We start from the raw sequence: 24,696 nt of genomic DNA, 5'->3' as shown, positions 1-24,696 counted from the left end.
TAAGTCTTTCTTCCATGATATTTTTCCAGCAAAGGGGAGTCCAAAAATAGCATTTCCTCCTCTGTCACTTTCATACATGAGTAAGAGCCAACAAGTCAGACTCAGTAGCAGCTGAATATTGCACTGCCATTAACTCTGTGTACAGCTGAAGTCCAAGAGGTGTACTCGTGGTGTTGGGAGAATAATGACAATGCTGGCTCAGTGATGTGAAGACCCAGGATGCAAAGGAAGGGGAGAACACAACAGTACCAGTCACACACTCAAGCTCAGATACTGGCTTTTGGAGGTTAAAATTCATCACTCTCAACTGCGTGGAGCTGTGTGTCATCTGCATCCGTCATGCTGCTCTCTTGGGATTCGTCTGTGCCAGCTTGAATGAGAAAGAAACAGACAAACATCAGTGGGCTGCTGCACTCAGAGATTCCCTCAGGATCTGCTCCAGCGTGTCACAGGCACAGCAGCAATGGGCTGGGCTTCCCCTCCAAATGCTTTAAAGCCATGTGGCTTTTCCCCTTCTTCTCACACACTGACCCCTGAGAGCATGATAAAGTCTAAATGCAGTTTGAAAGGAACTAACACAAAGTCCATACTAGCAAAACCTGAAATCTCCGACCCTGAGGTAGGGAGCGATTGGGATGGAGGGCTCCAAAATAGCCTCAGGAGCAACTTAACCTCCCCACTCCTTCCAAACAGTGTTTAGAAAAACACCAGTTGCCCAAACCCCTCCTACGAGTTACCCTCTGCACTGGGACCATTCATCAGTGATGTTCAGCAGCTCCTTGCTCCCTGCTTCCCTGACAGAGAATATGGCATATGGGAAGAGCATGGCTCTGAGGAAGTGCAGAGGCTTTCCTGATGCTGATGGATTACTCTGCTCCCTCAGCTCAGATGAGGACTAGCCTAGAGCTTCCAGGAAAACTAGATTCCTGATGGAATGAAGACAGCACGTAGTGCACGGTGTGCAAGAGGAATGTGTGCATAGAGAGAGGCTACCCTTACACAGTTAACTTCTGTCCTTGTTAAAATGAGAACAAAGGTAAATATCTGGTGATGGTTGTTCTTCACACACAGGAATGTGACTTGACTCTGCCTCCCATGGTACAGGTTAGCATACTCACTGTAAATTCCCAAATATGAAGTTGTTTCATGGAGAAACACAGATGCCTTTTATAGCTTTACTGCAAATGCTTCACAGGCTTCTGTACCACGGACACAGCCAGACCAATGCACAAACTAGCTCACGTCAGCCACTATATCAAAACCAATTCTCCCCATCCCCAGTATTACCTTAGTTTACTTGAGGTTGCCTCATGTATCCTAAAAAAGTTCCTCAGCTCAGTCTGTGAAACTCTTCTGCAATTTATAGAATAGAATCCCAGCCTGGTTTGGGTTGAAGGGAGCTTAGAGCTCACCCAGCTCCAACCCCTGCCCCGGGCAGGGACACCTTCCACTAGAGCAGGTTGCTCCAAGCCCCTGTGTCCAACCTGCCCTTGAACACTGCCAGGGATGGGGCAGCCACAGCTTCTCTGGGCACCCTGTGCCAGCGCCTCAGCACCCTCACAGTTCCCCACACAGGGAAACAGAAGTGCTTACAAACAGCCTAATCCTGGTTTACTTTGCTTATTGGGATGATGAAGTTGGTGGGTTTTGCCTGTTTTGGTTTTTGGGTGTTTGGGTTTTTTCCATCTTGGTTTGGGTGTCCCTTGGCAGCTCAAGTACTTTGTCTCCATCTCCTGGCCAGAAACATGTTCAGCCTCAGCGAGCAGTGTTCTAAGTAGCCCAACTACAACAGCAGGGAGAGAAAACACTCCTGACACTTCAGGAAGTGCAGGGTAAGTTTCTAGTTTTAAATTGCTTATTAGTATCTATTTTCTATCACTACTTGAGTCTGCATCAAAGAGGCCAATAGTTACTACTATCCCCATTTCACAGAGGTACCTCTGCTTCATGGAATCTAAGCTCATAATAAAAAGTTAGAGAAGAAAAACCCAGACCACTCCTCTTCACAGATTATTCCCCAAGTAGGACAATGGGAGTGTTTTATTTTTCTCATTTCAAATGAAGCTACTTTCATTACTTTTGTCAAGAGCTTCCCTTCATGTTTAGGAGGCCAAATGTTTTTACCCAACATCCAGTTTAACTTTGGACAAAGCCTCTATAGACAATTTCAATTGCCATTCAGTCACCTTGAAATGATTTGAAGCTTCTACAAGGGAAGATCTGCAGCTCTATGAATGTCTTTGCTCTCCTAGGATACTATTGGCCAACCATGAATTTACTATAGTTGTTATCTCTGTCCTATTCCATCTACAGATTCTAAAAGACCCTTTATTTCATGCTTACTGTAGGAAGAATGAATGAATTCTGAGGGAAGAGCCTCTGGACCTGCTGCCAAGCAGCAGGGTTGAACAGTGTGTTTCACCTATTAAACCTGGGATTCTATGAAGCCTGAAATACCTCTTTGAATGAGAAAGGATTGGAAATACAAACCTGATTCATAGGGGTAACATTCACTGATTTGCTCTTCTTGAGTTATTGGTTCCTCATCATCTGGAAGGTAACGTTTATCAATGGCCTCTTTAATCTGGTTATTGGCTCCTTTGGGATCTAAGTCCATCGCCCATGAGAAATTCATTAGGGCCAAATGTGTTTGACCCAGTTTCTTATAAACCTAAAATAAAAGCATAAAAGGCTACATTTACATGAAGCTGCTACTTGACGTTTTGGACAACAAACAGAACAAGCCACAAGTAACTGAGGATTTATGAAAACCAAGAGGGTAGAGATGAAAGATTTATTACACAAGTCCCAAGGGAAACAGCAAATATGTGTAGAAAGAATGAACAAGTGTTTCTATTTAAGTCTCAAAATTAAACTAGCAGCTGACATTCAAAACCATAAAGAGGTGGATCTTGAAACAGAAATGAAGCTGCAGCAAGGTGGGGTAGAAGCTGCACATGTCTTGTCTTGCCCCCTCACCATGCTTTATGTTTCTTGAGTCATTGTAACCCCCAAATCTACTTGTGGCTCAGGAAAAGTCCAAAGTCTCAGGCTTCTAATGTCAGAGGCCCAGAGAATAGTCTGGGGATGCATCACCATGTGCACACAAGTCCTACACCCTCCCCTACAGCTCTCACTGAGCACTGGCAAAGGCAGGACCCATGGCTTGACTCGACACAGCCATTCTTACATCCTCAGGTGACATTTTAACTGTTATTGGCAGGTGGAGAAAACAACAGGACATGAAGTGGCCCCTCATTTGTCCTGCTAAACTGAACAGCAACTCTTCAAGACAACCCTGCACTGCAGAATCCAGCCCACATCTTACTGTAACTTGCCCTGAAGCTCTCCTTATCACAAAGGACAGATGAGCAAGTTAATTTATCTGTGGTAAGCATTTTAACAGTGAAAGTACTTAAATTTGTCAAGACATGGCAACTGTCATGGCAATGCAGAGGTCCAGCTACTCCTGGACAGTTACCAGTCCACAAATTTCAGCACAAGTCTTTTTACCTCTCCATCTTGCTGATGAAGAGTTCCCCAGTCCTGTGCTAGAGGCAAGTTTGTCATGTTGCTTCCTAGTGAGCAGACACCCCACAGAAGAAAGTTGCAGAACGCATTTAAAGCGTATTAGCAGAGAAGACGGTGAGGAAGAAGGATTCCTATTCCTGGATTACTTTTCTCTGGCATTAAACACAAAGAAGGTTGGAATGCAAACATACTGACAAGCTGGTAATATCTTTTCCTGTTCTAGCCTACTCCACTAGCTTCATCAGAGACTCTTCTGTCTGGCAGACAGACAACCTTCTACAGCTCTTTAGGGAGGCTGTCAACTGAAAAGGACACTGAGGCTCTTGGTGGAGGCTTTGGAGTGTGCCACAATACCTCCTTGTTCAGCATTTCTGATATAATACATTAGAATGGGATTGAATATCTTACAGCTACACACACACATAAGCAGCACTGCTGACTGATGGACTGTCCCTCAATGTTCTAGCGATTTCCACTGATCACATCACTGCTATTGTATTGAATCAAGTCCTGAGAAAGTGCCACTTTCAGAGGAAGATTCTGGCTGTGTGCATAACCACTGTATGAAGTCCCTTTATCAGGATCCATTCTTGCTTTTTAAACTTAATTCTCTTTCAAGTTGACAGTGGTGAAATCAAAGCAGGCAAAGAATGACACTGGCTTGGGGTGGTTGTTTTGTTTAAAATAGAACTGAAGGCTGCTCCATTAAGAACTGTCTTTGCATTTAAAAGCTGCTACATAATAAAGCTGTGAACAGTTAAGCCTTATTTAAAGCTTTGTGAATTTTTAGAATACTGCTCCAAATGGAAGCAGCTTAGTGACAGGCATCGTGTTTTCTCATCAGGCACACAATTCTGCACCAAAGGAAACCAACACACTTGTGATCACAGGGAAGTTTTACTTACCTTTCCTATTAAAAAGTAAACAAGAGACTCTTTGGGAACAATCTGTTTCAGTTCTTCAAGTTCTTGTAAAGCAGACTGAAAAGGAAGAAAAAAAGCTTAGTAAGTACAAGCTAATTGTTGACACTGGAGCAATTTCTGCTGCTGTGACAGTAATCTGGCACTATCAAGAAATTCAACCTAAAAAGTTGAACCTATTCAATCTGCCGTTAGAAATGAACAATGGTTTCAGTTATAAAAAGTTGCATTCAACCCTCTAGAACTTACTCACGTGAAGACAACTTCACGTTAGGGCTTGCTACAAAAAGAGGAGTGTAAACCTACATTTCTTTACCTAAAACTGGCCAAATGTATCACACTATCAGAGGTCTCTTAGTGCTAATCCCCCAAATATTTCATTGTTTTATGTAGCTTATGTGAACAGCGTAACTTTAGTCTTACAAGCCTCAGCCTGATAAAGAAGAGACTCCAAATGTTTTATTTCCTAACACACCACTTCACCCCAGTCAACAGGTTCTCTTGGTGAAGGGGGCAGGTGTCAAAGCAAATGCTTCACATTAGCCTCGGCAAGACATGCTGATGTCCCAGGCTCCTCCTGCAAGCCCTGATGTTCACCTGTAAGCATTTAGCTTCCAGTGCCTCCCCACTCCTCGCTACAGTGATTTAAAGATAACTTAAAGTTGTCAAGAGGCACCAAGTCTTACCTTGTATTTCTCATTTGCAAATAATACAGAAGCTCTATGGAATTTGCATAGTGGGTTCTTGGGGTCAATGTTAATAGCTTTGTTTAACGTATCCAAAGCCTTCTCAGACTTTTTCAGTGCATGCTGGACCTGTTACACAAAGGCAGAACAAGTTTAAAAGGGAAAATAACAGCTCATCTGCCAGACAAGAACAAATCCATTGGACTCCATGTACTTACAATCTGCTACTTTAACAAGTATTTGTCCAATCCTAGACCAAGTCTTCACAAGTTTTCTTACAGGAAAACTTCACCTCACTTCATCTCCACCTCAAAACCATCTCCCCACCCAATGGTTCACAGAAGTCACTGAACTTCTGGCCAGGAGTGGGCTCAATGCCTTTCTCAATGCCTGTAAGTAAGGAGGCACTGTCCCTGTATTATTTGGCACAGCTCTGCTGCCACACAGAAGGCAAATGAATGCCAGCAGGGAAGCATCCATCACACACAGCCTTAAGTCACCATCACAAGTATCTGAGAACTTCTTCCCATCTTCTTAAGTGAGCACTGGTGAGGGTGAGGCCACTGTTTCCTCAGGACTGCACCAGCAGATGGAAAAATGACCAACTTCTCAAGCAGCCCTGTAAATGTAATTGCATTGATGGGGGCTGGAGTAGCTGCCTGCTATTTAAACTTCACGTGGCATAAAGTGGCCTAAGGAGTAAGTTGTCACATCTACAAAGTGATGAGGGCAGTGTGGACACACAACCAGGACAGAAATACTGCACTGGGAAAGGTGAGATGGGTGCTTTAGCATTTTACAGAACTGGAAATGCTGGTCCAAGTGCAAACCATTTAATTTCTTATGTATTGGGTATAAAAAAACCCCCTATGAATACTTTGTTCACATAAATATCTACACACAGTCCTGATTTTTGTATCACTACTATTTCGGCAGACTCACAGGCATGACCTGATAGCATAATTTCATTACTGGCTAAAATGAGTTTGAAGAGAGGAGTTCCTCCCTTCCGACACATTAATCCTGTGGTTATTCATTCATGTGGCACTTAAGATCCTCCCATAGGAACTCTGAACCTGTTGAGTTTTTTTGTGCTAAAACCATTCAGAATGACTTTACTCAAAGTACAGAAGCAGATGAAAACACAAGGAGAGAGTTAAGTGCAATCTACTTACTACTCCAATGTGACACAGTAAGACTGAGCTCTGAGGATTGATATCAAGTGCTTTCTGGAAATGCATTTCCGCTAGACTGAACTTTTCCTGTTTGTAATAAATCATCCCCAACCCATACCTGCAAGCAGAAAAACAACTCTGTTCAGTAAGGCTCTATTCCAATCAAACCAGGCTTTGCCAGTGAATCTGACCTGGCAGAAATGCTCTACAGATTTACCAACCCCATCCAGGGTGGGAAATGATTTCCTGTGGAGGAAAAAGCTACATCTAAAATGATCCTGGGGTTTTTTGCTCAGTTGGGTAGTTTGAGTAATTGGCATTTGATACACAGGAAGACTGGCTGAAAAGCCACAAAGTGAAAAGCACACAAGTTTCTCAAGACTAAGTGACTTGTACCAGCAGATCTAACTTTCAGTGCTTTATACATACACAGAAGAGGCTGGAAGAAACTAACTGTATCCTAAGGTGTAAAGGGACAGATCTCTCATCTCTCCAGCTACAAGTGAGGAACCATCAAGTAGAATTATGAGAAGTGCTGCACAGAACGAAATAGTTGGGGTAATATAGACAAGATTTGTGGAAACAAGAAAACCTCCTTTAGCATCCAGAAGATATTTCTCCAGGAGGAACTCTGCCTCACATGCAATAGGAGGGAGGTGAAGCCAAACTTACCATGCATTATAGTGTCTAGGGTTCACTCTAATTGCATTTCTAAAACAAGCTAATGCTTTGTCTAGTTCTTCTGTTAACACAAATTCATGCCCCAACAGGGTGTAGGCATAAGCATAGTTTGGATCAACTTGAATGGCTCTCTGGAAGAACTTGATTGCAATGTCATGCTCTCGTTGCAAGCTGAAGCAGTTTCCTGCAGCACACCATGCCTAGTAAAAACAGCATTGCAAAATTAGCACACTTTTTACAACCCACAGTGACTATGTTTGAGCTGAACAGATTTGTTTCTATGCTGCTTTACGTGATTATAACTAACTTCCTCCTAGATTAAAACATAATAGTAAAACAACAGTTAAGTCTCATTCCTAAGAGGCTGAGAGGCCTAAATACACCTTAGAGCTAGACAAGCTGAAACAGAGAAAATGAGAATGAGGACACCCAGCACATTTGTGCCAATTAGATCCTTTGATGACTAAAGTTGTTGAAGCTGTTGGAAAGGTTAGAAATAAAACATCTGAGATGTGTAAAAATAACGAAGGGGAGATGGTAAATTTGCTTTCGCTCCACCTGACTAATCTGGAAATCTGCAGAGCCTCAATTTTAGCAGCAACCTCCCCTTTTCCCCTTGCTCAGCAACTGGCACTGAGGTTGTAAAGCTCCACAGCCCAGGCTCCCTTTGCTTTCCCAAAGCATCACGACTGAATCATGTAACTGTTCTCCACTCCTTGCATTAGAATCTGCATTTTCATCTCTCCAGACACTGGTTTGATTTTTCCACTATTAGACAAGACAACATGAACAGGATTCTCTCCTCCAACAGCAAAGAAAAACTCCCACTATAATCTAGTTCTCTCAATTCTGTTAAGAATTGGCTTCAACCACGACACAGACCCACACACCTATTCCTTTACTGTGGCACCTATTAAAAGGTGCCTGGTTTTTGTAGATGGCTTACCATACACTCCACAAGTTAATGGACTTTGGCATGAAAAAAGTGCAACATCACATTTTAAGTACCAGTGAGTTAAACACAGCAATTAAAAGGTGGTACAGGAAAGAGATATTCCTTATCTTTGCATGCTGGCAGCAGGAAGAGTAACTAACCCATGATCTTCCTGGATGAATGGTGCCAATGCAAATTTCAATAATCATTAACAGATAAAAGGTTTTGACCTGTCCCACGGAAGTTGGAGTTCAAAAGAAGCCATTTGAGGCACCATCAGTTCAACAGACAAACCTGCCACCTTCCTCTCCAGTCTGGCCATGCAATTATCACAGGAGAATACACCTGAGCTACATCAGAGCTTTGTTCCGAATCATTGATTTTGCCACATACAGTTACTCTCTTCTCATTCAAGACCACAGCATTTTATACCTCTGGTGAGTTTTTATCCATGTCTGTCAAATCCTTTGAGAGAACTGAAAGGGCAACATCCTTCTGCAGATGCCACAGCGTAGTCGAGTAGATCTCCATGCCTTCAACTCTGTAGTTCTCAATCCTTCTTACTTCTGAAAATATTCTCTCAGCCTAAGAACAGAAATTAAACTTAAACCAAAATTCCACCCACCAAAGCAGAGCACATAGGTCAAGGTTACAAGCCTCGTATGTCCAGACTATGTCCTCTTTGCTTTGCATGTTACTACACAGAGCTGTAAGTCCTGCGACTTCCCCTTCAAGTGAAGGAAGTGACTATACTCCAGCAGAAACACAGCCAGCCCTCCCTATGCTGACTCAGCTTATGTTGCTGGTTTTATCACAAGCAAGGCAAAAAAGGTACCCACAAAAAGTGTAGCATATTCTTATGGTCCAGTTATGATCATGAGCTTTTCTGACAGATGACAGGTACTGCATTCGTGAGTGCTCCAGCCCTCCAGACATTGTGTGTAATAATTACAAGGGAAAAGGCAGCATGTGGTGAACATGGGTGACACAAGGATGGGGGCATGCTGACAACACATACATGCGCTTTACTTCCATGTGAGACAGCTACACTCCTTATCAGAAGTTGCTTAATGAAGTCTTTCTGATGTAGATATCTATTTCATAAACTCCAGCTCCACATTACAGCACTTGAAGCACAACAAAGGAAGAAGCCTAGCTTTAGGAAGTCATTATGGTCCATAGTTTTAGTTTTCAAAATAAACTATTAAGCAGCACAATACAGAATTAACTGGGTTGGAAAAGACCTTTAAGATCATTTTAACTGTAATCTTCCTATAGCTTTTGCAGGAAGGCTGCAGGGGTTGTGGAAAGCTATGCAAAACAAAAGGGAAAAGTCCCTACCTGCATATATTCTGCAAGTTCGAAGTAAGCTCTCCCAATTTGGCACAGCACCCAGCCAGTGTTGTAGTGGTGGGATGGTAAATGGCTTAAGATGTTGATCGCTTCTTTGCAGTTGTATGAACACAAGGCTAAGTAACCTTTCCCCATGTCACGAAGAAGGCTCATCAAACCTTCTAGGAGAAAACCACAATAAATAGAAGTGGAAAAAAAAGACAACTGAGACTTATTTACTTGATAATCCCACCAGCTCCTCAGTGGGACAGGCACTGCTCCTGACTGTGCCTATGGAAATCTTCCAGGAGTTCCCAAACTCAGGCTTATACACCCTCAACTTAGGCGTAATATTCTAAACAGCAACCTCTGTAAGAGAAGTCGGATAGTAACAACTGCTTAAGCCAGCAACAGAATACTCAGAAATGCTTGAGTTCAGAGCAACTGGAGTTTTGCATTTACAGCAGCTACTCAAACAGTTTGTTAGGTCTGAATAGAGTTTCCACATGTCTGGTATCCCTGGATACATCTTCTTGCTGCCTGGAAATATTAATGAGCCAAAAGAGAGGAATTCAGCACTTTGTCTGGGATCTTCTGACAATCTGAATAAAGACTTGGTTTTAAACAAATGGGAAATATAAAGGGAGAACTGATTCTATAAACCTGATTTTGAGGGAAGACGACTGGGTTACTCAGAGCTCCTTTGACTCAGTTTCCAAGGATCTCACCTGAAAATATTTTAATCATTAATAAGGATCCAAGCTTGCAAGATATAGCTGCTTACAATTAGCCACTTTTAATACTTCTTCACTTGTTCTTTGTAGCTTAGAAGATACTGAATTCAACCAGATTTTATACAAAGGTGATAGCTATGCAGGCCTACCGAAATAAGAAAGCAGCAAACACTGGAGCAACATTTTTCTTTCCATTCAACCTTAAAACACAGATATACTACATTTTACTCTAATACAGTCCAATAGTGTCCAAACAGACCTGCTGCTGCCTTCTGTAGCGTAAAAGCCTGGATCTGTGGTGCAACAGTGGAAATCTTCCCTTCTGAAATGATGGAAGAGTCCAGTTTGGTAATTTCCAAACTGTCATTTAAGTTTGGTTGAGTTATTCCTCCCTTATTTGTTTTACTTTTTGTTTTTCTGTTTGGAATCTTAGGTGGAAACTTCATTTTTAACTTTTTGCTATTTTCCTGCAAGTAAGAAGAGTAAGAGTTACATATAGACATCTTTTAAATGCAGAAAACTCACGTTGAAAGTGAGTTGTGCAAAGTTACATGTATGCCTCTCTGCAGCTTTTAACAACCATGCCCAGCCATTTGACTTTTAAACTGAAGTATACAGGCACTTAATAACTGCATTGACTATTCAGTGGCTCCTTTTTCAACAGCAAACATTCACATCACATCACTGCTGCCCGTGAGTATCTGTGTTTTGCTCCTGTGCTCCATCCTTTGGAGAGCAGAATGCAGATGAAAACAACTTTGTATCTGCTCAAAATGAATTCTCCAATAAATGGCTCTGAACACACCACCTCTTTTCCAGTAGGCTGACAGCTAGCAGCACCACTGCATTTGTCAGCCCAGCATGTATCTTTGTATTTGATTATGATACTCTTCCTTCGACTGCTTTAGTTGAGCACTTGACAGATTAAAACCCATCGTATTATGGCATCATGACATGCTTTGTACAGCCACATATTTCGTACAAGTTCTGTTCATCATAAAATATGTTTTTCAGCTGCTATACAGATGGGGAAAGCATTAGTCAGCACAGCAGCATGGATAAGAAACCCCCAAGTCTGCAAAATGCATGAAGTTGGTTACCTTTGTAGTAGAGCTATCACTAGTAAAGAGGCGAGAGCTTCTTCGAGGCAGTGCATTTGGTGGAGCAGCAATTGTTGGGCTCAATACCTGAGGTGTTGTACTGAAAACAAGCAGCATGTGGGGAAAAGATTAAGTTCTTAGCTCCATTTTTCATCAAACCACCTTTTATCTTTGTTCTAAACAAAATGCTCAAGAACTGTAAGAACAGATACTCCCAAAAGATAATTCCAGGAGGGCTTCTTACCTTGTCTGTGGGCCAGAGCTCTGAGTTTGTGCAACAAGAACTGGAGTGACTTCCCGGCTATTTCCACTCTGCGAGAAGACAGACTTCGTTCCAGCTTGGCTTATCCTGCTGACAGTCTGCATAACACAAAGTTTCTACAGGTTTGTTATAATGTCACTAAGAAAACTCAATTTCTGCTACAGCAAATCTATTCTAGGATAAATAAATAGGATGAACTAGAGATTCTTTCAGTAAAGGCTTAGGTGTCCCCTCATCCCCAGGAGCGACCATCAGAAGCATGTCTCATGCTACCTGTCAAAACATCAGTAAGTTTACCAACTTTATGCACATCAGTTGAAACACAAAACCTCCATCTAGTGGCAAGAAACTGTATGTTGTTTGTACGAGAGTAAAAGGGAATGAAATGATGTCATATTTAAAGTTACAGGTACTCAAAGTTAACACGGAGCAGCAGGTTAACTGCACGTCACTTGAACAACACTGTGCACACACACACATTTTTCGTACCTTTTATTTGCCACAAGTTACAAGCATGTGATATGACTTAGCATCAAAACATTGTCTTACAGCTTCACACAGCTTCAGAGAGCTAAAATGTGCACTTTGCTGTCTAGCCTGGCACAGCTGAGGTGTGGGAACTTAGAGCTCTGATACCCTGAATGTGAATCTGAGACCTAAAGAGGAAGTTCAGACAGAAAAATCATTGTCTGATGCGTAGACTTCCTATAAAGGATTCCCAACAGGTCCTGCCCTCTATCCTTTTGAAGAAAGCTTAAACCCAAGCTTTCTGCTTCCTCCAGGGACACTAACATTCAACTCTGTGACGGCTGTTTGGAAGAGATGCTCTTTCAGGCACGAGAAATCAGAAAGTGAGATCAGTGATGGCACAAGCAACACCAGTTTATGTATTATCCGACTTCTAACATTCTGTCCTTCCCTTCTCAGTTTCTCTGCTATCAGAGGCCAGTTTAGGCAGCCAGTAGCATGCTTGCCCACTCAGATAGGAAGCCTTTGGATCCATCCTAATGTTTCATTCATTTACGTAAGAGTTTCCTAGGAAACTGCCTCCGTTAAGTCATGCACATTCTAGCCACAGCTACACTCAACCTTTTCTAACTGAGGCACTTGAAGAGCAGAAGTGAAATTGGCCACGTAATTATTTGCATTGGACAAAGCAAGCAGCAGAATTCTAAGCTGTTTATTAAAAGACACGTTAAATAGTTGTGTTTTGTGTAGCACAGATGCATCTGGGCAGAAGGCAGATGCATGGATTAGTGACATTTACACCTTGGTGCTGTTGTGTGTTGCAAAGCAACAAAAAAGCAGCAAATGCCACTTGAAAGATGCAAAGCTTTGCAGTACATGTAGCACACACTGAGATTAAATGCAGGCAAATGAAGAGCTGCACTTCACTAATTGCTTCCATTTTTCGGACTCAGGAAAATTTACCTTCCTACACACACACAATCCACCACAAGCTGGTGTTTTCAACTGTACTGGGGAAAACTGGCTGGTCCTGAGCAACTACAGGATGGAAACTAGATCAGAGACATGAAACACATTTCTAGCAGACTGGTTTAGCAGAGTCCAGCCCTAACAGAACAAAGGCAAACACCCCAAAAGCACAACTAAGAAGTGACAGAAAGTGCTGTAGTAATGAGATGTCTAAAGACAGGATACCCCAGTGGCTCATGCAACAAGACTCCAGAGTTCCAGTAACAGGGTTCAGAAGCCTATCCCATGCACAAGGTGTATGCATGGGAAGCTATCTGCTTAGTGGCTTTTCTTCCTTTAAGTACTGGGCCAATAAAAGAAACTAATTTTTAATAGCTTCTACATTTCACTTACAGAATGACACAGCAAGAGGAGCACCAACCGGTATGTCCTGAGCATCAACACAGAAATCCAAGTTCTACTTTTGGAGGAATTCTACACTATTACTTGCCCTGAATTTTTACATGAAGGAGGTGGCCACCTCTGGCACCCTAACAGCCCTCACACAACAACTTCAAGACTTACTAAAAATAGAGGGGAAAAATCCTCAGGTTTTTTGTTTTTAGAAAGGAACAAATGGTTCTTCAACTGTCACCAACATTCCACCTCCCATTTATCACTATGGCAACTACGGCTGTTTCATAGGGAGTAAAAAGGACAATTTTTCATGTTCTCTACACAAGAGCCAGCTGAGTGAAGCACTCGGCCCTCCAGAGACCACAGCACTGTTTGGATTGCTCTGGTCTGTAAACCAGAACTCAGCAACTGCATGCAAAAACCCAGCACCTTTGGCTCACAGGAGGCTTTCTGGGCGATTTGAAGTCATCCCTGGAAATACATTAATTAAACATACATGGAGTTTTCATTCTCATTTTGGACTGTCTTCAGACTCCAGCTTGCAGCCTGAGAAGTTCTGAAGCCTTCACTGGTCAGAACCACCAGCACTGGGACATTCCTGTCTGATGGGAGGTGGACAGCAGATGTAACACAGCACCTTCCTCATGCTGTCTCTAGCAGCACCAGCGAGGCAGCCTGCACATGCTTGTGTATTTTGGGTGTGGGGGAAAAGGGCTTGTTTTAATAGAAGACTATTGCTTATCATTATAAAAGGTGAGGAAACAAATCTGGTTTGTGAGCCAAAGGAAGTGTCACGATAAGCTGAAAATGCTTACAGACACCTTTCCTTGCAATATTTTGTGGGGCCATAGAATCCCAGACTGGTTTGTGTTAGAGGGGACCTGAAATTAAAGCTCCTCCAGTTCCAACCCTTGCCATGGGCAGGGACACCTTCCACTAGAGCAGGTTGCTCCAAGCCCGTGTCCAACCTGCCCTTGAACACTGCCAGGGATGGGGCAGCCACAGCTCCTCTGGGCACCCTGTGCCAGCGCCTCAGCACCCTCACAGGGAAGAGCTTCTGCCTCAGAGCTCATCTCAATCTCCCCTCTGGCAGGTTAAAGCCATTCCCCTTGGCCTGTCCCTACAGGCCCTGATGAAGATATACATAAGCTGGTGAATTACATTTTATTTTCCTGTATTAAATAATTGTTAGAAAGAGCAGAGGATGGGTTTTTTTTAAAAACCACACTTTGTAGACACATTATACATAAATTAGATTCCCACTTAATAAACCCAAAACATTTCCACAACTTAAGGAAGCTTCAATCAGTTCCACAGTCAGACAAATTGTCTTTCAAAACTCATTTTTCAGTGGGTAAGTTGGGTTCTCCCCACTGTTGGTACAGCTCAGGCTACACGCAATGTTTTTGTATCTGTATTATGGATTCTTCTTTAAAGTACACTGCAACATCAAACTTGTAGCACAGCAACCCAGAACACAAGATACCTTCTTTGAAGGTGCTCCTGTGGATGGCACATCAATAACAGAGGAAGAGTTTGTGTAGTTTTGTAAATAGGATCCATCTCCAGGGCTTGGGGTTTCTAGTGGCAAAATTCCAAAGCTGAGAACAAAAGAAAGAGGAAGGGTCAGTGTCTGGATGACAGAGCACAAGAGTTGGCCTGATCCTATGGTTAAAACAGATCCAGATGATTAACTTTATTTCAGAGCTATTTCATTTGACTGATATTAACCCTTTAATATCTTGCTATCCTCATCTGAGATAGATTTTAATAGAAAACACTCCTGAAATCAGGAGAAAGAACTTCCTTTGCCTGTCTGCATAGTAACACAATAATGCAATAGACACAGACCATCCAAAAGCACTAATGGCTTGTAACATAACACTGTTTAACTACAGGACCGAGCATATATTTACATGTCCTTAGAACAGAGCACTTCTTCAAGGAAAGCTCTTAAGAACAGCTTTTCATCATGAAGTTTATGCCAGAGAGGAAACGTAATCCTTTAAAGATTTTTCCAGTGTGAACATCACAATAAGCAATATACTGAATCAACAGTTCCTCTCCCCTAATCAAAAACACCAACTTCTTGTTTAGGAAACAGAAGAGATGAACACCAGGACCAAGAGCAGTTACTGAGGTTGTTTAGGTTTTGCTTCTGCAGCTTTACAATGTGTTATCAACATGTGTGTTCGGGTACAGTGTGCAGCACCACACACTTTGCAATATCACAGCTGTAGACAGAAACTATCTCAAGGACTTACCTTGGAGTTAATGGGCTCAAAGCTGCAGGTCCTCCCAGTAAACTTCGCCCAGTTTTTGGTTTATTTTGAGCCTGTTTAGACAATATAGAAGTTCCTGACCCAAGAGGGACAGCATCTGGTGAAATTACAGCTGAGTCAATGTAAGACATAGAAGAATCCGTGTTCAAGGAGGAATATTTGGAATTGGAGGATTCTAGGTTGATTCTGTTCAACTCCTGAAAACCAGAAGGCAGCTGTGAGATACTCAGAGTGTAGTTTCTACTCAGCATTCTTCAGTTAAGCTGGAGAAAAAACCCACTTTGAATACAATGACTTTAGCAAAACTCACAATTGTGTCTTGTGGCGTTTCCATCAGGACAGTCTCGGGCTGCCTGTGCGATATGTTGTGATTAGATACCAATGTTGTGCAAGTGTTGGGCAGACAGCTGCTGAAGTTCTGTAGAGATGTTAACTTAAATGTTTGGTCAGGGTCTGGTTTTTCACCTGTAAGATTGGAAAAAGATTTAAACTGAGTTATTCCTGAGTCCATACCCCAAATACTCAGTCTGCAACAAGGAGGACAGGGGACAAAGGATTTTAGAAGGGGTGTGTTCTTATTGCATTGTTTTAAAACCCCTTACACTAAAATCAGAAGTGTTCTTCCACTACAAAACCCTAGACAATCAGTTTGATTAAAAAATAGACTTGCTATTTAAAGTTATCCTCAGAAGCAGCGTTTCTAAAGATCTATCAACTGTAGATTGGAAACATGTGGTATTGTTAAATCCAAAAGTAGTGAGAACAGAAGAAACCAAGACAAAAGCTCTAAACACTTGCAAAGTATTTCAAATGTACTGTTGCTCCCAAAACCACTCCCAGACAATTCTGCTGGTATTCTTACTAGTTCAAGGAGAAAAAGGAGTAAAATAAACTTTGCCACATGGCAACGGTAAATTGGAAAGCTTGACATAACCAGAAACACAGAGAACATCTTCACTGGGAACACAGTTCTGCTGACTTACCTATTTCACATAGCGACTCAAAAGGGGACCAGAGGAAAGGATTTAAACTAAGGCTCTTTTGGTAACATTCTGATCCTTTGGCAAGCCGGTCTGTCTTGCTGCAAGAAGAATGTGACAGTTTATAGGGAAACTAAAACAGCACTTTTGTTCAAGATAGCTTTTAGAAGAGGGGTTGAAAAACAAAAGCATGTTGAGAGTCACAGCAACATTCCTCATTGTCTCAAGCCACAGACCAATACTGGCTTCTTTTGAAGTTATTTGACTATTCAGACACAGATGAAAGCTACTTAGACAACAGAGTCCTCAAAAGAAGTTACAGAAGCACTCGTAGAGCTTGAGAAGTCTCATTTTAGGAAAATGCTGTGCTTTGCAGTGGCTTTTTGTCTTGTTTGCTAACAGCAAGCCCATTGCTCGCCTTCCAGCCATTTTAAATATCTACGGATGATACTTTTACCCCCCACCCCCTAATGCTTTATTAGACAAAAAAAAGCAACATTACCAATAGACATGTCCCAGTAAGGAGAGTGTAAAGCATGCAGAGTCACCAAACTCCATCACAATGTCATCATGGCTTTTCTGTTTATTCAACACTCCACCAGATAAGATCTGCTCTCCTTCTGCAAGCCTTTGTAAAAAACAAGAGGTTTAGAGGGGTTACAAGGCTCACAGGGTTGGTAGTCCAGTGTTTTCACCCTGCTGCAAACAAAAACAGGAACCCACTGTCAGTGTTCACAAGTTTCAAACCACATAGAAACTAGTTCCTGCAAAGGAATTTTAAGCAGCTGGTGGATTCCTCTAAGCAACACAGAGGTGTGCAGTATTCTGAAGCTAAACATCTCTACTGGGAGGGAATAAAACCAAAACAAACCCCAAAACCCCAGCAACACTCCACATCCAGACCCATAATACATGTCTTTTCCAGAAATGACTCATCTTGGGTAGAATACTAAACAGAAGGACAGAAAGTCTTCCGGACACTCCACTTCTGAAGGTACTTTTCAAGCCATCCTCACTACTCTAAAGATGACTCCAGAAAAGCAGCAAGAGACCTTGCCACTACTCTGACCCTGTCAAGATTAATTTTGATGTTGAATATGGCATTCTTGGATGTACCTTCAAGATGGGTTTGCTGTGGGTTTTTAAAACCAAATGTCTGTCTGACACCTTCTCCCTCACCTACTCATTAGCAGTAATAGGGTAAGAGGAACAAGCTTACTCCTTGAGGGAAGTGGCCTAGCCATTAAAGTCATACTGGAAACACTTAATAAGCAAAGTATCAGAGAAACACAAAACCAAACCAAGCACTTCCCAGAGTGGTCTCCTTGAGAGTCATCTCAGCAATCAATGCTTTCTCCCCCTACACAGCTCGACAACTCCTTTGTAAGTTATTCAATACCTTTTAGAGGTTTCTGCAATATGGGCTAATGCTCAGTAGGTCCATATCTGAAAGCAAAATGAACTGAACTTGTAACCTTTAGAGCTGAAAGACTAATGAATTACTCGTTTATGCAATATGACAGCTTTCAAAGAGAAATCCAAACAACAAACAAATGCATTTGTAACCCTGGACAGAACATGAAGGATTTACTTACTTGCTGAGGTCAACACAACATTTTGCAAGCAGGTATTTACACTGTGGAGTAGTACAGCTGTGTCCCTTTAGGAGCCTGTATGCTTTATAGGCCTTTCCTGAGCGGTAGTAACACGTTGCCAGTAGAAACAGCGCTTCTTCTGAATGTACTGAAAACATAATTCAGATTGTCAGCTAGTTGTTTCCCATTTTGATACAAGGAATTTGGGGACAGGGAATAAAAGCCAGCTAGGAACAAGACACAAGAAACAGAGTACTGATATCAGAGCAATTCATTACTGCATGAAGTGCATTTCTTTATTTGTGGCCATGTAACAAGTTTCCATATGCCATTTTCTTGTATGCTCAGACCAACTATAACATCTACTCTTGTAGCAGGAGAACTTTGATCCTTCTGGCTTCCCAATCCAAATAAGCCATAGGCCAGCTTGCTGTTGAAATAACAGCAAGTCAAGCAAAGCAGCCATTCCTAGCAGAACAGAGCTACCTTAGCAACTCATTGGCCACACCAAGACCTGGCTCAGAGCATTATCACCCCTGTTAGTAACTCTCTGCACTAGCTTAAGTAGTACATAAACACTGTCACAACAATGGCTGTTGGGATGGACAAGAACTTTCAAAAAGATCTCTCTCAACCTAAGAAACCTAATTAACAGCTGTTTCTAGATTCTGAAGGAAGTAGTAAAGCTTCAGCAAAAGTCACCTCCATCCAAACAGAAAACAAGAGTAATCAAGACAGAAACATTTCTCTATGGCATAAACTGGAAGTATTTAGATTTGATGTCTGCTTCAAGACTTCTTCCATTGCACACATGAATTATGTACTGCACTGAGAACATTCTTTTCAGAGAGCTTGTCCTGGCATCCAGATTTAAGACTGAGGTCAGACTTGCTGATTTTACTTGTGATTACACAAAGGACAGAGAGGTAACCCCTGAAGGGACGTTAAAACCTTGCTGTGAAATTCTCAGCTGAAACTTTAAACGCCAAAGAAGGTGCTTTTGTGAGTCAATGGAGAGCGTTACCATGCTGCAATGTCAAGTTGAGCATTAAGCTATGATTATGTGAAATACCTGCATCACTCCATTTTAACTCTGTTTTCTGGGGTTTAAGTACAAAGAAGGAGATATCCAGGTACACTCATGGATTATGTACAGCCATGGTATCCTACCCTATTCCTTGTCCTCCACCAAAATGTTCCAGTCAAATCACTTGTGTAATGATGTACTTTAACTCAAAGAAATGCTTTCTATAAAGGCAAGCAACTTAAATCTCCAAACAATTAAGAAACCAACATTACTTTCCACTTTTCAGAACACGCTACCATTAAATGGAATTCAGCATTAAAAGAAATGGAACCTACATGGAACTCTTCAGAAAGCTCAGTATGAACACTGTACAAAAACCTCTTTGGGCAACCTGCTCCAACCTTTTGCTACACTGAAAATGGACTATTTTTTGTCATCAGAGACAGTAACAGTGGAAACTGAAGACCTAAAGAGAAGACATTTTATTAACCTTATCCTAAAAACACCAGAAGATACTTTTGAAAACTAAAGTTAAATCAATTCTTTTATCCGTTAATTTGACACACTTCCAAGTTCTGGGAAAATACCAACCCACAGCCAGCCCCACAAGGGCAGTAATTGCAGGTGGACTTAAAAGTTCATCTCAGGGTAAAAATCTCTGCTGCCAATATGGAGTCACTGTATTCAAGTTCAGCAGCTTCTACTGTGGTATAACTACTTATTTTAAGCAGAAGCCAGATGTTTTGTTAGCAGTTAATTGCTTGAACCAAGTGCCAGCATGCATGCTGCTCTCTCACAGCACTGCTGGTCACTGAAAAAAAGCACTCTGAAGTACTCTTGCAGAGTATTATTCTGCAAAGATAACGTCAGGATCAAGTCATTCATTTTTCTCTTGGCTGCTGCACAAAGTGGATTCTCTTTATTTCCGCACCTTTGGCAATTACCTTCAATCCAGCATTTCCCTGCATTTCAGTGTGCTGCATTCAGGGGAGATATGTCATCCCTAAAGCACCATTTCCTTTATGCACGCCTAGATCATAAGTTGCCTTAATATTCTACACAACATTTCTCATTTAAGCACCAGATAGAAGACCCCAGATTTCATGGGTAGCCCAGAAACCACCGGTGTGCTGGGCTGCATCCCCAGCACTGTGAGCAGCAGCTTGAAGGAGGTGACCCTGCTCCTCTGTGCTGCTCTGGTGAGGACCCACTTGGAGCACTGTGTGCAGTTGTGGAGTCCTCAACGTAAGAAGGACATGGAGCTGTTGGAGCAAGTGCAGAGGAGGCCACGAGGATGATCAGGGACTGAAGCACCTCCTGTATGGAGACAGGCTGAGAACATTGGGGCTGTTCAACCTGCAAAAGCTATTAAAACCCCTCTCTCCCATTGGATATTATACAACAGAGCACTGTAAACATTGTACTCAGACATACAACTCTAATGGGTTTTTAAGGCAATTCTACTGTAAAACAACATTGCTGCTGTTACATTATCTCATTTTCCAACCTAATTGCAAGGCATTCTTCTGCCTTCCCCCAAGCAGCAAGTTAAACTTCCTTATCAAAACAGGAGTAAAATAAAGTAGGAGCAGAAGTTCAAAAATCTTAAAAGCAAAACCAAGAGAAAAATTTATACTTGCAAAGTACGTACCTTCTGCATATAATCTTTCTGCAAGGAACACGGCATCTCGGTAAGCATAGTGGTTAAGTGCTTGCCATATAGCAGCCTGCAAGACAAGAAAAGAATCTAGATTTAGAGAGAAGCTTTACAAATGCAAAAACTCATTAGCCCTTACTGTTAAAAAAAGCAAAGTTCAAAACTGAACTTTGAGGCATAAGAACAGAGAAGGATAAACCTGCAGGCCAAGCTCTAGTTGTTTCAGCTATTGGTAGGGAGACTTAAAAAGAAGAAAAACAAAACACCAAACTTAGCACTGAAGTCATGAACTAATCTAAGAGTGTTGCTCACTAGTTACTACACACAACTGTCTATAAACCTCAGCCAGCAGGCACTGAAGTAACAGTGAGGGCTTTCACTCACTACAGGTTTCAGCCTGGTGCATAACTGAGCATGAATTATTGCAAACTCCCACCAAACAAGGGCACAAAGTAAAGGTAAGAAAAAAACTCACCCCCCAGCTGGTTGCTAGGCTATTCCATTCTGCTCTTAGCTGTGCCCAAGGAGGGGCAGAGGGCTGAGACAGAGCTGGGGTGCCCAACCCATTTTAATGGCATTATGCATAAATCCATTTACACCATCTCCTCTTGAGACATGGCAAACCAAAGCCCAACAGGACTGAAATCACGTCAGCGTTGGAGGCTGTCGATACAGCCTGTTGGTTAAGTGTGTAGGCAGCACTGTCCTTGCAGGGATATCAGCGTTCCCTTAAGAATCAACAAGAACATGATCCAGTGCTTTTTGTGTGCTCTTTGCTCATCAGCCACCTCTCTACTGCCACTAAATAGGATCACAGAAGAATGCAATACAAATGAGAGGGACAAACTGATTTACACAGACATACGTGAAGGCAAACCTGCTTCTGCATTTTGCTCCTATATCCATCCTTGGCCAAAACCAGCTACCTGAGTAAGGGTACCATCATCCTTGCTCATGACCACCAAGCTGGAGAGTCTGGACCTATCAATATTTGTGCAGACTCAAAACATGGCACTACTCCAGTGAAAGGCAAATCAAATGTACACACGAGTACAAACTGTGTACACCACTAAAGCTCCTGTCACAATTACACTGCTGTCACCATTTCCGAGCTACAAGCAAGAGCTGTCCAGCAGGAGGGCTGGGATATGCAGGTTCCACAACAAATACTCTGCCCATTTCTTCAGATCAGATTAGAAGCCTTCTGTTACCTGTAAAGAATCCATTACAAGTATACAAGTCTGTAAAGAATCCATTAAAGTAAATGCCCATTACAAGTAGCAGTGTGGATGCTGCTCAGGGTTTGTGTTCTGAGGTGAGCAGGGCTGGTACCAGGTCTGTGGTTCCTCCCTACCCATCAGTCTTGCTCAGGCTCCAAAGCTGTTTTCTATAAGGAGCAAACAGCCATTTTGCAGCAGTTTTGTTATTATCAATCCAAGCAAGGTCTGAACGCAGGAATTCAAGGCACTTTGGTTTTAGTACTTCAATACTCATCAGAACTGAAGACAAACAGAGTTTGCTTCTGATACCTATCAGACGCTCCAAAACGAAAATAGATCTTCCAGAGCTAAAGAAATAGCATCCTGCAACGCTATTCCCAGTAGGAAAAGCAAGTGCCAATTTCATCTGAAAAAAATTCAAACATCACAGAGTTACATGGACCATATGCTACTTCTTCCAACACAAACTTGACAAACACAGGGTGTGAAAAATGTGTGAGTTCTCTTCACGGGAAGCCTACACAGTCTTCGTGAACGCTACACCCCAGAGGCTCCGATTACTACACAGAATATTATACACAAAATCCCAACAGAGATACTATTTGATTCTATGAGTAGGTCCCAACAACATACTTTAAAAAAGTCTTTTAAGCATACTTTTAAGCTTGTGTGAAAGTGAATTCTCTTAGTTTGATCATTACAATGTAAACACTTTATTCTTTCTCTCTGGCAGTGTTCCACGCTTCAGATAACTTCAGCCACAGCGTCTGCGTGAAGCGATTACTCCCTTTTACCTTGAAAAGCTCCAAGGCTGTACATTGTTCTGGTCAGACACTGTGGCACAAAAAGCATGAGACAGAAGGACAGTGTTAAAATCTTTCAGACCAGACCAAAGTTAGAGCAGCCTAAAGTCTCCTTTTTTCTACTGCTCTCAGCAGCAGCTCTCCCTTCACCAAGTCATGAGTGACATTTGCTGAATCTATCCAAGTTGTGCCATCTTCAGGTTAAAAGTCCTGTCTTTACAGGGCTGTAACTCTGCATGCTGACAAAACAAAGGCATGGGGGTGGTGGCCATGGTGAAATCAGTGTCATTTGACTTCTCAAACAGGAGCAAGTTGCCAGAAACTATCTTGCCAAAGGCTAGGAGGGGACACAAGTGATTTTGCAGTCACATTATAAAGTTACACTACATACTGGCTCAACTAACAATTGTTGCTGAGCAGAGTCCTGGTGGAAGCAAGAAGACAACTGGTAGTATCCCTGTAGTAATTGTCATTTTGCAATCCAAAAGGTGCAAGTAAGACTTGTGCCTTCAGCAGATGAATGCTGAAGGCAGGATCCTTGCACACACTCTTTTAGAAGAGAAGGAAGATGGCAGGGAATCAGCCATACCTACACAGTAACCATCTTCTATGAGAACAGATGTCTAAGGTATGAGTGTGTCTTAAACTACTGAAAAAGAAGATTTCTTGTGCACCTTTTAATCAATCTCTTTAATAATTTAGTTTGTTCTAGCAGAAGTTCAATGCCTCTACATAGCATTAGTGGCACATAACTGCTAAACCACATCAGAAGAGTGGTCAGAAGCAAAGAACTTCAGGGGCATTTATGTAATAGAAACTATTTAATCCTGAAAGATTTCAGAGAAGGCCACCACAGTACAAGCACAAACACAATCCAAACACAGCCTACCTCCCTATGGTAGTTATCAAATTTTACATGGAACCTGTCAGCAGAATCCCAGAGCTTCAAGAGCGTGCAAAGAAATTGAGATACTTCAGTTGTCATCTCTGTTCTCAGAGCTACAAACACGGACAGGAGGGAAGCTTGAAGAGTTTCACAATCCTATTTAAGCATGCCTGCAGATCAGATCAACCTCCAGGCCCTAGTCACTCATTTTAAAGATGCATTCAGTTGAAAATACAGAGTGAACAGAGAATTCCAAAACTGCTACAACCAGCCACAGCTCTGTAGCAAAGAATCCTCAGAGAGGAGAGCAAGAAAAGCAGATTCAGCCAGGTCCACCTTCCACCCAGAAAATCCTGTGCGTTGTCCAAGTGTCACTCCATATACAAGCCAAAGAGCTCTTGAAAGATAGGTGTTCTCTCCTGACAGTTCTATAGCTTTGGAAGCTATTTTGAAAGCTTTGTAGCCTACTGGCATGCTAAGCAGCTTCTATCACAATTTAAGACTTCTGCAAGGTGGGCAGAGGGAAGGAGATTTTTCTGTGATAAGCTGTGCTGCATTTACCAGGTATGCACTCAGCGAGCAGACAGGGGTACTGTGCATTTTCAGCCACGACAGCAGCCTTGGAGCTCAAGCACCATCCAAGTGGGTCACGGCAGATGATCACCTTGAGCAGCTGAATTCCAAGGAAAGTGTTCATTTTGTTTCCAAGTTGTTTTCAGAAATACTTGGAAGGGATCCAGCCTGCTTCTCAGAACATGGGATACAAGGCTTTGCTTTTGAGCTGAAGAGTTTTAAACTGACCACATGAAGAAGAACAGTAGAGGTCTGCTGTCTGTGTCAACTCTTCTTGTTGGCACTTTCGTTAATCTTAAAGGATTAAAAGAAGTTAGTAAAAATCAAATCAGGGAACAGGATGTCTTTTGGGACATTAATTTCATGGAACTAAAGTCCAACACTTACAAGGCAATACACACACACAGATTATTTATCTTGTTTTGCCTATCACAACTGTAAAGATGACAGTTTGTTCCTGGAATGCTAAGCCCTGCAGACATCTG

The 24,696-nt window shown here is 42.1% G+C and overlaps 1 protein-coding gene across 1 annotated transcript; it reads right to left on the bottom strand.

Moving 5' to 3' along the window:
- Nucleotides 1-287: 287 nt before the first annotated feature.
- Nucleotides 288-20,791, bottom strand: CDC27 (cell division cycle 27). Its single transcript, XM_010022556.1, is given in 17 exon segments — nt 288-370; nt 2,515-2,671; nt 4,437-4,511; nt 5,138-5,266; nt 6,313-6,430; nt 6,985-7,193; nt 8,360-8,512; nt 9,269-9,441; nt 10,253-10,460; nt 11,094-11,193; nt 11,338-11,453; nt 14,675-14,789; nt 15,453-15,667; nt 15,781-15,935; nt 16,454-16,551; nt 16,953-17,078; nt 20,724-20,791. Coding segments are annotated over 17 exon segments (2,298 nt in total).
- Between the last annotated feature and the right edge of the window lie 3,905 nt (nt 20,792-24,696).

This window comes from Nestor notabilis, unplaced genomic scaffold (assembly GCF_000696875.1).
Source record: "Nestor notabilis isolate BGI_N333 unplaced genomic scaffold, ASM69687v1 scaffold34029, whole genome shotgun sequence".
NCBI classification, from domain to species: Eukaryota; Metazoa; Chordata; class Aves; order Psittaciformes; family Psittacidae; genus Nestor; species Nestor notabilis.
Note: the sequence above shows the minus strand (reverse complement) of the source record. Positions and strands in the feature narration are given on the sequence as shown.